Genomic DNA, 13,818 nt, shown 5'->3' with positions numbered 1-13,818 from the left:
TTGTTTTTTATGAACTTGGAAATGTAAATACGCCTTTGATTATACCTAGATATATGAATCTATGGTGATCTGTGATTTACCATATTAAATAAATTCTTGTGCGTTCTTCTGTTCCTTGAGTTGTCCGATCTGTGAATCCATACTGTGTGGAATTCTTATGGGCGTACTCTTTTTGATGATCGAATGGTTTCTTCCTCGCGATTGAGAACGTTGTTTTACTTGCTTCTAAATCTAATCAAGCCTAGCAAATTACAGGGAATAGGTAAATATGATGGCGATAAGGGCACAAAAAGGAAATCAATTTATTTCTTTTATTTAATAATTGATTCATATTTGCAGAAGTTTAATTCCACGAAAAAACATTTCACAGATATATCCAAGTATCTAACACGTAACGTTGAAGATTTGCGCTAATTGTGCTTGCACGACTTGGCTTGAACTTTAATAGTTTGATTGGGGGAAGCTATTGTTTTATTTGCAAGTACCTCCTCCTAATTGCATCGGAGAACTTCTTATGTTTTATCGAGAATGCTAGCCACCTTCAAAAGAACAAAAAAGGATATAAATACACACTTAGGCTAAGTTTGGGAGTTTAGGATAGAAAAGTGAAGAAGGGAGAACTTAAGTTACGAGAGGAGAGAAGGGATTGTTATGTTATTTGGGAGTTTTGAGAATTAGTGGAATGATTTTGGATATGAAAGTCATTATATTTGTTCAAGACATTTTTAAGGATAAAATAAGTATTTTAAAAAAATTTTATAAGGTTCCTCTAACTTTCTCTTCATTTCTTTTCAATTTGGGAGGAAAAATTTTATCTACTATTCATCCTCCCATTTTTTTCTTTTCCTTCTTACTAAAAACTCACAAACAAAGGAAAATCAGATTTTCTCTTCTCTCCCTTTCTTTTCAGTCCAAACCCTCAACTCCCAAAGGCACCCTTATTAGTTCCGTTTGGATTAGTTGTTTTTTGGAATGTTTTTGAAAAATGTTACTGTAACAGTGTATATAATTTTTTTTTGAAATATTTGATATATTGTATGGATAAAATATTTTTTGAGTTATTGTGTAATACTGTAACATTATATTTAAAAAACTTGTTTTAGTAGAAATACCCGATACTAGGATTTTGGATGATTTGTTAATATATGGAAGGCAATTTATTGCTTAATAGTAGGATTTTGGTATAAATTATGAAAAACAATACGATATATTACACCATTAATGTTTAATTTCTAATGATTGACCGAATTATGACATTTGATTTTTAATAACTTACTTATAACACAAAGCACAAGAATTCACAACAAAAGGAGAAGCCAAAATTTATCCGCAAAGAGCATTGACTGGTTTTTTTTTTATAAAAAAAAAAGAAAAAAAGTGGAGTGGTGAAAAGCGTGAGAAAATGCAATTTCCATTGAATAGTTTACGTCCACGCTTTTTCACAATCTTGTGCAAGACGTGAAAACAAATCGTTGATGACATGGCAATAAACCACTGGAAAATTAACGATCCGCTGCAGTAGCATTACCTTGCTTCCGCCACACAGTCCCACGCAACCGCAGCTCCCCCCTTTTCCGTCCCTTCCCATCACCACCTCCGCCTCCGATCCCCCTCTCTGCCGCGCTTCGGTCACCGTTAAACCGGACCTGCGCAATGTGAAAGAAACAATTAAAAGCAAAACAGAAAACAAAACCCTAGCTAATTCAAACGCTTGGAGGGAAAACAACACAAGCTCAGAATGGGGAATAAAATCGCGCGAACAACGCAAGCTTCGGCGACGGAGTATTACCTGCACGATTTACCGTCTTCTTATAATTTAGTATTGAAAGAAGTCTTGGGCCGAGGACGATTCCTGAAATCGATCCTGTGCAAGCACGACGAAGGACTTGTGCTAGTCAAGGTTTATTTCAAAAGAGGGGACTCCATTGACTTACGCGACTACGAGCGCCGCCTCTCCCAAATTCGCGGTGTATTCACTGGCCTCGATCACCCTCATGTCTGGCCCTTCCAGGTCTGCCTCTACTTTTACTCTGAAGTACATTTATTTGTACATAAATGCACCTTCGCACTGATATTTGTGAATTGATTTTAATTGTATTTTAGTTTGAGGATAGGGCTAAAATTGGTATCACCCTTGCCGAGATTAGTACTTCATTCCTTAGAAGAACGTGGAAGAGAAATTGTAGTGTGAAGCATATTTAATAAAAGGGATGCATTTTAATTTTTGGTTGCAGCATCTTATAAAGCAGTTAAATGAGAGCGTAATATGTAGTAAGCAAAGGGCCAGAAGTAAATATTAAGCTCGTGTTCATAGTCGAGCTCTGGGAACTAGTGTTCCTTTTGGGATTGCCAAAAGCAATGGACATCAGTGGCGGAAATGAGTTGCATCAGATTAATGCTTTATCAAAGTGATGCTGCTATTTGAATTTCTCCCGGTTACTTTGTTACAAGCTAGGTAGAATTATGGTTTACCAATATGGGTATTAGGAGAAAGTGGAGCTCAGGGAAAAATAGTGTTTGTAAAGTAGTATTTATTTAAAATAATTTAGTTTATGCTACCAATTGAAGGTTTATAAAGACAAATTTGTAAATCATTCATGTCAGTCTGAAATTGTTTTTTTCATTGGAATTTGGGGGCACCACGAGGCTGATACTTTGATGGAAATACTTTGCATTCTTTTTTTTTTCTCTTCCTTTTACATTTGGTAGGAATGTGTTTAGGTGATGACCATAAATTTAGGTTTCGAATTCCCTGAAGTTTCGACTGAAAATGAAGAAAGGCAGAAATAACTTCTGGAGACTAGTGTATATGGCATATCCTATGCCTGTGCTTGCTGGAAAGATGGTTATATTGCCCTTTTCTTTTTCTTAATAAATGAAGCTACTGTTTTTGAGATCATGATGTAAAATGAAAGTAGATTTGAGTAGTTTTAATACTAACTCTAAAGGGCAGTTTTGGTGTGACATAAACTGACAGTAATTTTTGACACCAAAAGGAGGGCTTTTACTTTATCTACATTTAGATGTTTAATTGTCTCATTGACTGATGAATCCTTCTGAATGATTGAATAATTGTGGTTTTTAGTCGCTTTAAGGAGTTTAAGACTTTATGATTGTTTTGTTTTCTTGCTTTTTTGGTGGCTTAAAATGGTCTTATTTTGCAAATGTTGTATGCTGCAGTTTTGGCTTGAAACTGACAAAGCTGCCTACTTGTTGAGGCAATACTTTTTTAATAATCTTCATGATCGGTTGAGCACTCGACCTTTCCTCAGTCTTGTTGAGAAGAAATGGCTGGCTTTTCAGGTTTCTTTCTTTCTTCTCATTGCAGTGTTAGTCTTTTAGTTGCAGTTAGGGCTTAATGAAATTTTTGGTCTTGCAGCTGCTTTATGCTGCAAAACAGAGCCATGAAAATGGAGTTTGTCATGGTAAGATAAGTGTAAATTTAATCTCCTCTGTTAGCAACATTATATTGATTCTTAGGAAGAAGTAACTTAATTTAATCTGATGCAGGTGATATTAAGTGTGAGAATGTTCTGGTTACTTCCTGGAACTGGCTTTATCTTGCTGATTTTGCATCATTCAAACCGACGTATATTCCACATGATGATCCTTCTGATTTTTCGTTTTTCTTTGACACTGGTGGAAGAAGGCGGTGTTACCTTGCTCCTGAGGTTGGTTTCTTATTCTAGTTAATCTTTTTTTTTTCCCAACCAGAGATTTAGCAAGATAAGCTTAATTTAATTTAATTTTGTAATTCATCTAATATTTATGTGAAAATCTATGTTAACATATGCAGGATGGGAAATAATATTTTAGTTTGAGCTTTTCTAGTTCTTGACTTCAAATTAAACTTTTCGTCCTAGTACTATAGGGGTTAATGCTAATACAAATTTAAAGCATCTCATAAGCCTTGGGATTTTGGCAATATCCTGCCTAGAATGTGATACAGTTGAGATGATCATAAAATTGCTTAGATCTTCTGTTACTTTGAATTGCTAATTTTTTCATTGGCGCATTGCTTTATGATTGTACCTTTCTGGTTTTTGCTTAATGAAATAAATTTGGATTCTAGTTATGAGGGTTTGTTTGGATAGGAGTTTATTTGGATGATTTATTTGAGATAATTACTGTAGCGCTTTTTATGATGTGATGTATGTGAGATAAAAAGGTGACTGGGAAGATAAAAAGGTAATTGGAATTTGTGAAGCAAATTATTTTATCTGAAATCATCTCAATCCAAACAATGCTTTTCATTATTCAGGTCTGGGAGGACGTATAAAATTGCTTGGCAGAGAAGTTTTGCTAGATATATGAACTTCTTGTCATGATTTTTCATATTGTTAATGGATTGCTTGTTTGATTAGAGTGGCTGACTTTCAACCTTTCAGTTGGCTGGTGTCATAAAACATAAAGATAGGGGGAAACACTATGCAGTTAACAACATATATTTCTCATTTTTTAAAAGGGCCTGCCTAATATGAGTCAACTTCTTTCCTTTTGGTGACTAATGGAAGTAACTTCTTATTTTCTGTAAGAAGTGCCCTAGAAGAATGACCTTTTTGGTGTATTCTGGAGAATGTTGTCTGCTTCCTATTCGTTTGTGCTGGTGAGATCCAATTTCAGATGAAAAGTTAATTTTGGTTGTCTGTATACATAGTGCTAGAATGAGTTTTTGGTTGTATTTCTTTTCAAAGACACTAGCTTAACTCACAATAAAAGTACTTGACTATCTTGATCAGCTTTATTGGTGATTCTTTTAGTTCGATGGAGTGGTTTTCTTAATTTGCCTGACAACTAGTAACAACCAAATATTGCTTCCTCCTCCTTGTCCTTTTGAAGATGAACTTTCTAAACATTCGTAATTTCCCCTATTAGTGCAAGGCAGACGGCTTATTTATGTTTAAGGAAACAGCACTTACCATGACAATTACTAAATGACACCCTTGCTGAATCTATGTGCAATTACGTAACTGTGTGTTTTTTCGCCCCCTTGACAAAATTGAAATTCATTACTACAGACATTTCATATTAATTGCTTTTTTGACATCTAGATCTCTTACTTCAGAGTTCTCCCTTTGTCCAATTAAGGTAAAACAAGGAAACTCTTCTCGAACTTTTTGGTCGATAAATATTGTTTTTCAATTTTCACAACTTTCTTGGTAGCCCTGACCATTTATGTTTAGTTTGTGCAGCTGCCTTTGTAAGCTTTATTGGATTCATGATCACAGTTGTGATAAGGTTATGGATGGATATAAGAAGACAAATAAATGGACTTTCTTTTCTCCTTGTCTGTTAGGTACAACAACATATGTTTAGGTTTCTTCTAGTGCAGAAAGGACATAAACATTATGCTAATGATGATGGGAAGCAAAATGCATTAGGAAGTGTAGAAAATAAAAGGCAAAAACAAAAGTCTTGTAGAAGAATCCAATACCTGAAGTATGGATCACCTGAATGGTCACAATCAGCGAAATTATCATCCCCTGTAAGACTAATTCGGACTGGAGATTAATTTTGATCCTATGTTGACCATTCATGACACATGATCATCAAATTGTTACCAAGTATTGATTGATTCTTTTCCTCTTTCAAATGGAAAATTGGTTATTTATAGCATGGTTAACTAGACTGTGAAATATTAGAAGTTCTTTTCTACAAAGAAAATGAATGAAGAGAGAGAGAGAGAGAGAGAGAGAGAGAGAATTGCATTTAGTGAATGTGACAGTTGCCTTTTGTCTATACTCACTAATAGAAGTTGCTTTCATTTTTCAGAGATTTTATGGGCATGGAGGTGAAACGCAAGTTGCTCAAGATGCACCATTAAAACCATCAATGGACATCTTTGCTGTAGGGTAAGTTTTCTGCATTTGAGCTGATAATTTGGAATTGAAGATTACTTTATTAAAAAATACACTGGAAATAATTTATCGCTTTGGTTCTTGAAGTTTTGGTATTCAAGGAGCATTTGCTTCTTAAATGCTCCATAGTAGTAGAATCATGTTTACGTCAGTGTGCAGATAAGTGGAAATTGTGTTGAAAGTGGCAACATGTATTGTGACAGTTGATTTTTTGGTCAATGTGGGTCTTTTCTTTTGCAATACTATCAAAAGACAATTGTTGCTGCCTATGCTAATTTTTTATCAATTGACCCAGAATCCTTTACTTCCCGGTTATTGTTTAAGTTCCAGATTTTCTCTTTGGCTTCAGCCTATATCACTAACAAGTTTAGTGCCCCTTCTGCTGCAAATTGTTCTATATTAGCCCCTTGCACTGCTTTTGTTTTATTGCCAAGAGGGTTGTTGTCTTGTAAAAGCATGGGCAGTGGTGCTTGAGAAATCTAATGTGATGCCTAAAGGTGGTAAATATGCTTTTCCCAGTACATGAGAAGTGGCATTAACTAAACTTATACATGCTTTTAAAATTATTTATGCGAATTGAAATACACAAATGCACACACTAGATTGCAATTTACTGAATTGAAGATATGATGAGACCTTCTTTCCCATTTTGAAAGAATAATTTTTTCCTTGTGCAAGTCTTTGTTTGCCCTGAAATTTTAATTTACTTATACCTGCATATGCTGCTTGAGCATAAATATCACTGATGTTTTATAAGAACCTGAACTTGGAAGTAAAGTATCTGATTATGTTAACTTAACAATAAGATGTTTCTTGATCCAGGATTTGTTTTTCCATCTAAGGAACATTGCTTGTCTTATTGATATTTTATTAAATAGATGATAGTATCACATGTTTGTCTTTCTTTATTATATGATAAAATTTCTACTTTTGTGTCTTGCTTTACATTTTTAAAACAATAGTCATTTCATCTTTTGATGGAATTCTGGATCTGAGCTTGATATGTGTCAGAAACTTGTCTGAAATCGTTTGTGTGAGTGGGAATCATTGTTTCTTATTGGACATAGATGATAGTATCTCTCTGGCATCCTGGACTTTGCGCTATATATGAACAGTATCATTTTCTACCCTCTTTCTGCCTGTTACTTTGAATGACTTGATCTGGCAAGCTCGAACAGGTTATTTCCTTGAACTCACATCTTGTAGCTTTTAGCTTGCTGTGCAAGTTCATCTTTTGTTTTGACGATCTTGCTGTTGTGCAAATAGCCAAATAACATTGTCACCTTACTAAGTAAGTCAAAACATGGAGAAAAAAATGTGTTCTTTTTTGTGGGGGCTGACTAAAGTGTGGTTGGGACTTATAATTGGCCCACATGGATGAAGTATGTGAAAGTAGTAGGACTATGTTGATCTGTGAGATTCTTTGTTTAATACAGTACATTGGTGACAATAGATCTTTAATAAAATTGGGTAAAGATTCTTTTACCTTTTGTATCAAATCCTACAAGTAGATCAATGATTTATTCCTCAACAACAGCAATGAAATTGCCCCAAACCCATTCAAGGAATGTGATGCGCTTCACATCAGTTGCTTTTGCAGGAGTCCATAAACAACCAAAGTTCTTTGCAATAACTTATACTTCTATATCATGTGGTAATCAAATTGGTATTTCTGAAAAAGAGATTAGGGTTCTAGATCAACAGCATTTGTTTTAGCTCTTGTCTATGGATTAATCTTATATGCACCGACAATGAATGCACTGTTGGCCTTGGGTGCTTGCCATGTAAAACTTGGATTTCAAATTGAAATTAAAATTAGTTGTCATGCATCCAGGCCTGACAGACACTGCTAGTGTATAGGAGATTAATTGGGCTTGCATAATCATGTACAGCCCTCAAGTGAGCGTTCATGTTAGAGCACAATCAAATTAATTACTATCATTTCTACATATTTCATCCAAGCAATCCAGTTGTGGTCTATCATTTTAAGTTTTGTTTGCTTTAGTTGCTACATTTTATTGGTATATACATATTGGTTGGGTCAAGAGGTTCTCTTTTTACGTTATACAAAGCAGTTCACAAACTAATTTTCTTGACTTTTTTGGCTTTGGATGGTTGCTTTTATGGTTGAGGCACAAATCTTTGATGAGGATGTCTTTATCTATATGGCAATAAGCTCTTGCCTTGTGATACAATGGATTTACACTTTTCTTCAATTTCATGTTCTTGCTTCAGGTGTGTAATAGCTGAGCTATTCCTCGAGGGTCAGCCATTGTTTGAGTTGTCTCAACTGCTTGCTTATCGTAGAGGACAATATGATCCTAGCCAACATCTAGAAAAAGTAAGATCTAGTCAATGCCATTTTAACTTGGCTCTAACCAAAGGACCTTTCTCTGCTTCTTCTTGTGTCATCATATTTTCCCAATTAATCTCTTTCAAGAAATTTCATGGAACATTGACTTCACTATATAGGTTGAAGTGTTTGCCTACTAGTCCACTTAGAGTGTTTATTGAATCTCTAAATTAACTTTTATTTTTGGTCTTTATCTTGTTTGCATAAAGATTCCAGATTCAGGAATCCGCAAGATGATTCTTCATATGATTCAATTGGATCCGGAGGCACGTTTTTCTGCTGAAAGCTATCTGCAGAACTTCTCTGGCATTGTGTTTCCTGGCTACTTCTCTCCATTTCTCCACAATTTCTATTCCTTGTTGAATCCCCTTAATTCTGATGCAAGGGTAAGGCATTTTTGGTGCTTGATCTTTATCTTGGTGATAATTACGCTGTGCTCAAGCTTATTTAGAAAGTTCCTTGGTGTAGGTTTTAATATGCCAGACGTCTTTTCAAGAGATTCTTAGACAAATGATGAGCAGTAGTGTAGTCAAGGAGACTGTTTCTGGGGAGGCGCTTTCTTTAGATGCTATGCATCAATCTCTGCATGGGACAGATGCACAACATAATACAAATGTGGAGAAGGACACCAGTAGCAAAAGAGAAAAGGTGGATAAGGGCTCGATTCATGATAGGTTTGATCTTCTTGGTGATGTTGGTAATCTACTCAGGGATGTGAAGGAAAATAATCGATTTCATAGCATGAAACCGTTGCTGGAAGGTGTGGCTAGATCTGCATATTCTCAAAACAGAAAGCAGTGTGATGTGCAATCTCCTGATGAGCTGATTCAGAGTATCTCTAATATATTTAACAGAAGTCACCATCCCTTCTTAAGAAAGATAACAACAAGTGATTTGAACTCATTAATGTCGGATTATGACAACCAGTCAGACACTTTTGGTATGCCTTTTCTACCATTACCTCAAGATATCATGAGCTGTGAAGGTATGGTTCTGATTGCCTCATTGCTCTGTTCTTGCATAAGAAATGTCAAACTGCCATTCATGAGGAGAGGAGCTGTGCTTCTATTGAAGTCGTGTTCCTTATACATTGATGATGAAGATCGATTGCAGCGTGTGCTTCCATATGTTATTGCAATGCTCTCAGATCCAGCTGCAATTGTGCGTTGTGCTGCCCTAGAGACTTTATGTGACATTCTTCCCTTAGTCAGAGATTTTCCACCCAGTGATGCTAAAATTTTTCCCGAGTATATTCTTCCAATGCTCTCCATGCTCCCTGATGATCCAGAGGAAAGTGTAAGGATATGTTATGCAAGCAATATATCTAAGCTGGCACTTACTGCTTATGGGTTTTTGATTCACTCTATAAGTTTGAGTGAGGCAGGAGTTCTCAGTGAATCAAGTTCGCCACAGAAGTCACTCTCTACATCCTCTGATACATCTGGAAGGAGATACAGTCCAAATAGTGATGCACAGCTTGTGCAATTAAGGAAGTCTATTGCGGATGTCATTCAAGAACTTGTGATGGGCCCAAAGCAAACACCAAATATCAGGAGAGCACTCCTGCATGACATTGGCAATCTTTGCTGGTTTTTTGGCCAGAGGCAGAGTAATGATTTCTTGTTGCCCATCCTCCCTGCTTTCCTAAATGACCGAGATGAGCAACTCAGGGCAGTGTTTTATGGACAGATCATATATGTCTGCTTTTTCGTGGGACAAAGGAGTGTCGAGGAATATCTTTTGCCATACATTGAGCAGGCTTTAAGCGATGTAACTGAGGCTGTAATTGTGAATGCACTGGAATGCCTAGCTATTTTATGCAAAAGTGGATTTCTAAGGAAGAGAATCTTGCTTGAGATGATAGAACACGCTTTTCCACTGTTGTGTTATCCTAGTCAATGGGTCAGGAGGGCCGATGTCACATTCATTGCAGCTAGCAGTGAGAGTTTAGGTGCAGTAGATTCATATGTTTTCCTTGTGCCTGTTATACGCACCTTCCTGCGTAGACAACCAGCATCTTTAGCTTCAGAAAAGGCTCTTTTTTCATGCCTAGAGCCGCCAGTGTCAAGAGAGAGATACTATCGTGTTTTAGAAAGTGCCAGGAGCTCAGACATGCTGGAGAGACAGCGAAAAATATGGTACAACAGTGACTCACAGGCTAAAAATTGGGAAACAGTGGATTTTCTTCAGAGAGGGGTGAAGGAGCTGGATCCAATGATGTGCTGGTCTGACCGACAAAGAGATCTTCAGAGCAATAAAGTTGTTGAACGTGCAAATCTGCCTCTGGATCTTGCAGATTGTAATGATAATGACCAGAATTCAAAAGTTGTGGGCAACTCAGTGCAAAGTCCTATGGCTATGGATTCTGGCGACTTCCTGGATTCTGAAAAGTTGCAGTTGCCCGGTTTTATCTCTCCACCTCTTAGTGGAATGAACAGTTTAATGGAGAAATCATCACAAGGCATTCCTTTGTATTACTTTAAAGTTGATAACAAACGAGCTGCAGGCTCTCCAACAGTCTCTGATTCATCATTACCATGTGGTTCTTTAGGTTTTGGTTCTGCATCCTTGCCATGGATGGATCCAGTTAGTAAATCATTTAGCTTGGCCAATTCAGATCCAGCTCCTAAGTTTATCTCAGGCTCAATCAGCATTGGTGGTGGTTCCACACAATTGCGAAGGGTTGTACATGAAGTTGAAGACAGGGAAATGGATCAAACAGCCTTTGTAAATAACAAGTTTCTGGAAATGGGAGTGTCTGGTACAACAAAAGGGAGTTCCCTTTCAATTGAAAGTAATTCTGCTTCAAGTGAGGGTGCAGATGTACCATCTTTTGGGCGAACATCGACGATTCCAGATTCAGGGTGGAGGCCTCGTGGGGTGTTGGTTGCGCATCTCCAGGATCACCACTCTGCTGTTAATGACATAGCTGTTTCCACTGACCATAGCTTTTTCGTAAGTGCATCTGAAGATTCTACTGTTAAAATTTGGGATTCTAAAAGGTTAGAAAAAGATATCTCATTCAGGTCGCGCCTAACTTATTCTTTAGATGGAAGTCGAGCACTGTGTGTTGCTGTGATCCAGGGTTCTGCTCAAGTTGTTGTTGGAGCTTGTGATGGAGCTATACACATGTTCTCTGTTGATTACATATCCGGGGGACTGGGCAATGTTGTGGAGAAATATTCAGGCATAGCTGATGTTAAAAAGAACGGAGTTGGAGAAGGTGCTATATTAAACCTTTTGAACTACTCCCCTGATGGTGGTGCTTGCAAAATGATTTTGTACAGTACCCAGAATTGTGGAATTCATCTGTGGGATACAAGAACAAGTTCAAATGTTTGGAATTCAAAAGTGGTCCCTGAGGAGGGTTATGTATCTTCTCTGGTTGCAGATCCTTGTGGGAACTGGTTTGTCACTGGGTCATCAAGAGGCGTGCTTACCCTTTGGGATTTGAGGTTTGGAATACCTGTCAATTCATGGCAGTATTCTCTTGCATGCCCAATTGAGAAAATGAGCCTTTTTGTTCCTCCTCCTAGTACCTCCTTCTCCCTATCTACCAGACCTCTTGTTTATGTTGCAGCAGGGTGTAATGAAGTTTCTCTTTGGAATGCAGAAAATGGAAGCTGCCATCAGGTACAGTTGGATCACTTTGTACTTTTTACAAAATAGTAAAGAATCTAGCAAAAGAGTGAAATTTGACTGAATGTGATTAAATTGATTGATGTGATGTTGTATTTTAGAAAGAATATGATCCATATAGATGTTCTTGCTGGTAAACATGCATGCTTGGGAGGGATGATTAGTTATGGAGATACAGAAGGATTGGAGGGGGAAGTATAATGTACATCTGGGGAGTAATTTTTGAGAGAATATACTTGTTGTGCTGGGATACTTTGGAAGTCACAGACAATTAGATTTTAAATGTGAAATTCACTCGAATAAGATATACGAAACCCCGATATTGTAGTTAGACTGATGAATGGAATGAGCAGTTGGCACCTGTCGTTCAATCACTGCAATAACATTTCGTGCTTTTATACTGGTGGATTTTTGTGCTACTTATTCTGCTTTTTGCAGGTGTTGAGGGTAGCAAATAATGAGACGGATGCTGAAATTTCTGACTCGCCTTGGGCATTAGCCAGAGCATCCAGCAAGGGGAATGCCAAATCAGATATCAGGCTAAGTGCTAATTCGAAATATAGAATCGATGAGTTGAATGAACCACCTCCACGTCTTCCTGGCATCCGTGCTTTACTTCCGTTGCCAGGCGGGGATCTATTGACAGGGGGTACTGACTTGAAAATACGTCGCTGGGACCATTCCAGGTACATTTTCTAATTTTCTTTATGCATTTGGGCAGTCATTGCAATTCTATTGACCCTTGCATATCTATGCTTCAGCCCTGATCGAAGTTATTGTGTATGTGGACCATCTATAAAGGGAGTTGGAAATGATGATAGTTTTGAGACAAAGTCTTACTACGGTGTGCAAGTTGTGCAGGTATGTTAATGGCATCATCATGATTTGTTTCTCTTTTTTACTTGGGACATGAATTGTTTCTAATGAAGTTCTCAAAAATTTGGGTAGGCTTCTATTCAGAATTATTAGGGACTCTTAAGTTGTATGTTTTTTTGGCAATCCTTGAGAAGTTTCTTCCCTTCTCATTGTAAAGGTACTAGTTTAAAATCCTGGGCCATGCCTGGAAGGAGAAAACTGGACTGATGGTTGGGCTTTTTTTTCCCCCCGGGGGGGGGGGGTAGTGTTGGATTCAAATGTCGTACGTTTTCAAACTGAAGATTTTCTTTAGTTCAATGGTTCTCTATCGCTTCTTCTTTTTGCCTGTGATTGTAAACTTACCTAGCTGCATTTGGACGAGAAATAGCCCCTCACTTATGTTCTGGGATGATGGCCTACTAATTTATATTGATCTTTTTTACAAACAGGAGGGCAGAAGACGACCTTTGACAATGAGATTGACCACAAAGACTATCCTTGCTGGTGCTGCCACTGATTCTGCAGGATGTCACCGTGATTCTGTCCTCTCTTTGGCTTCTGTGAAGCTGAACCAGAGGCTTCTGATTTCGAGCAGTAGGGATGGTGCAATTAAGGTTTGGAAGTAGAGGACTCGGAAATAACTGTTGTTCATTGTATATATTGTAGGTTCAGTAGAAATAATTGTACAGTATTTACCAAATCTGAAATACAGATTTTTGTGTTCCTAACTGCTTTACATTTCTAACCTAGCTTTAGTTGTACAGCTTAATGAGCATATTGTGACATGTATATCTTCTTTTTGCAATGGAAATGATGCTTTCATTTGTGTTGACATCCAACTTTCCTTTAGCTTGGTACTGCAGTATGTCAGAAACTGTTGTACTCCATTTAGACCTCTAATTTTGAAACTTTAATTCTTATTTGTTGGCCTAGGCCACATTACTGGCTCAACTGTGAAACTGTCAAAAGAATTTGTTATAGTGCTGTTGGACTCAGGATTAGGTAGTATTTTGTTTGCTCAACCACTATGAAGTTCTTTAAATATTGGATTTATCTCCCGTTTGAGATAACTGCAATAATGATGGATGGAAATTTTTGAGGCATTGTGAGAGC

At 37.2% G+C, this 13,818-nt stretch overlaps 1 protein-coding gene across 2 annotated transcripts; it reads left to right on the top strand.

Moving 5' to 3' along the window:
- Window positions 1-1,469: 1,469 nt before the first annotated feature.
- On the top strand, window positions 1,470-13,537 carry LOC113695627 (serine/threonine-protein kinase VPS15-like). Of its 2 annotated transcripts, XM_027214752.2 has the most exons (11): window positions 1,470-2,011; window positions 3,181-3,303; window positions 3,380-3,425; window positions 3,511-3,671; window positions 5,773-5,852; window positions 8,094-8,199; window positions 8,421-8,597; window positions 8,680-11,844; window positions 12,289-12,536; window positions 12,612-12,711; window positions 13,155-13,537. In XM_027214752.2, exons 1-11 carry the CDS (start codon window positions 1,739-1,741, stop codon window positions 13,329-13,331), a joined length of 4,656 nt encoding a protein of 1,551 aa, XP_027070553.1. In that variant the 5' UTR covers window positions 1,470-1,738; the 3' UTR covers window positions 13,332-13,537. The 2 variants fall into 2 exon arrangements, with proteins under 2 accessions (XP_027070553.1, XP_071911051.1); XM_072054950.1 differs by lacking the exons at window positions 1,470-2,011; window positions 3,181-3,303; window positions 3,380-3,425; window positions 3,511-3,671; window positions 8,094-8,199 and having other exon boundaries at window positions 5,775-5,852.
- Window positions 13,538-13,818: the final 281 nt, after the last annotated feature.

The sequence above is a fragment of the Coffea arabica genome, chromosome 6e (genome assembly GCF_036785885.1).
Source record: "Coffea arabica cultivar ET-39 chromosome 6e, Coffea Arabica ET-39 HiFi, whole genome shotgun sequence".
Taxonomy (NCBI): domain Eukaryota; kingdom Viridiplantae; phylum Streptophyta; class Magnoliopsida; order Gentianales; family Rubiaceae; genus Coffea; species Coffea arabica.
The sequence above is the reverse complement of the archived record's forward strand: the minus strand, read 5'-3'. Positions and strand labels throughout refer to the sequence as shown.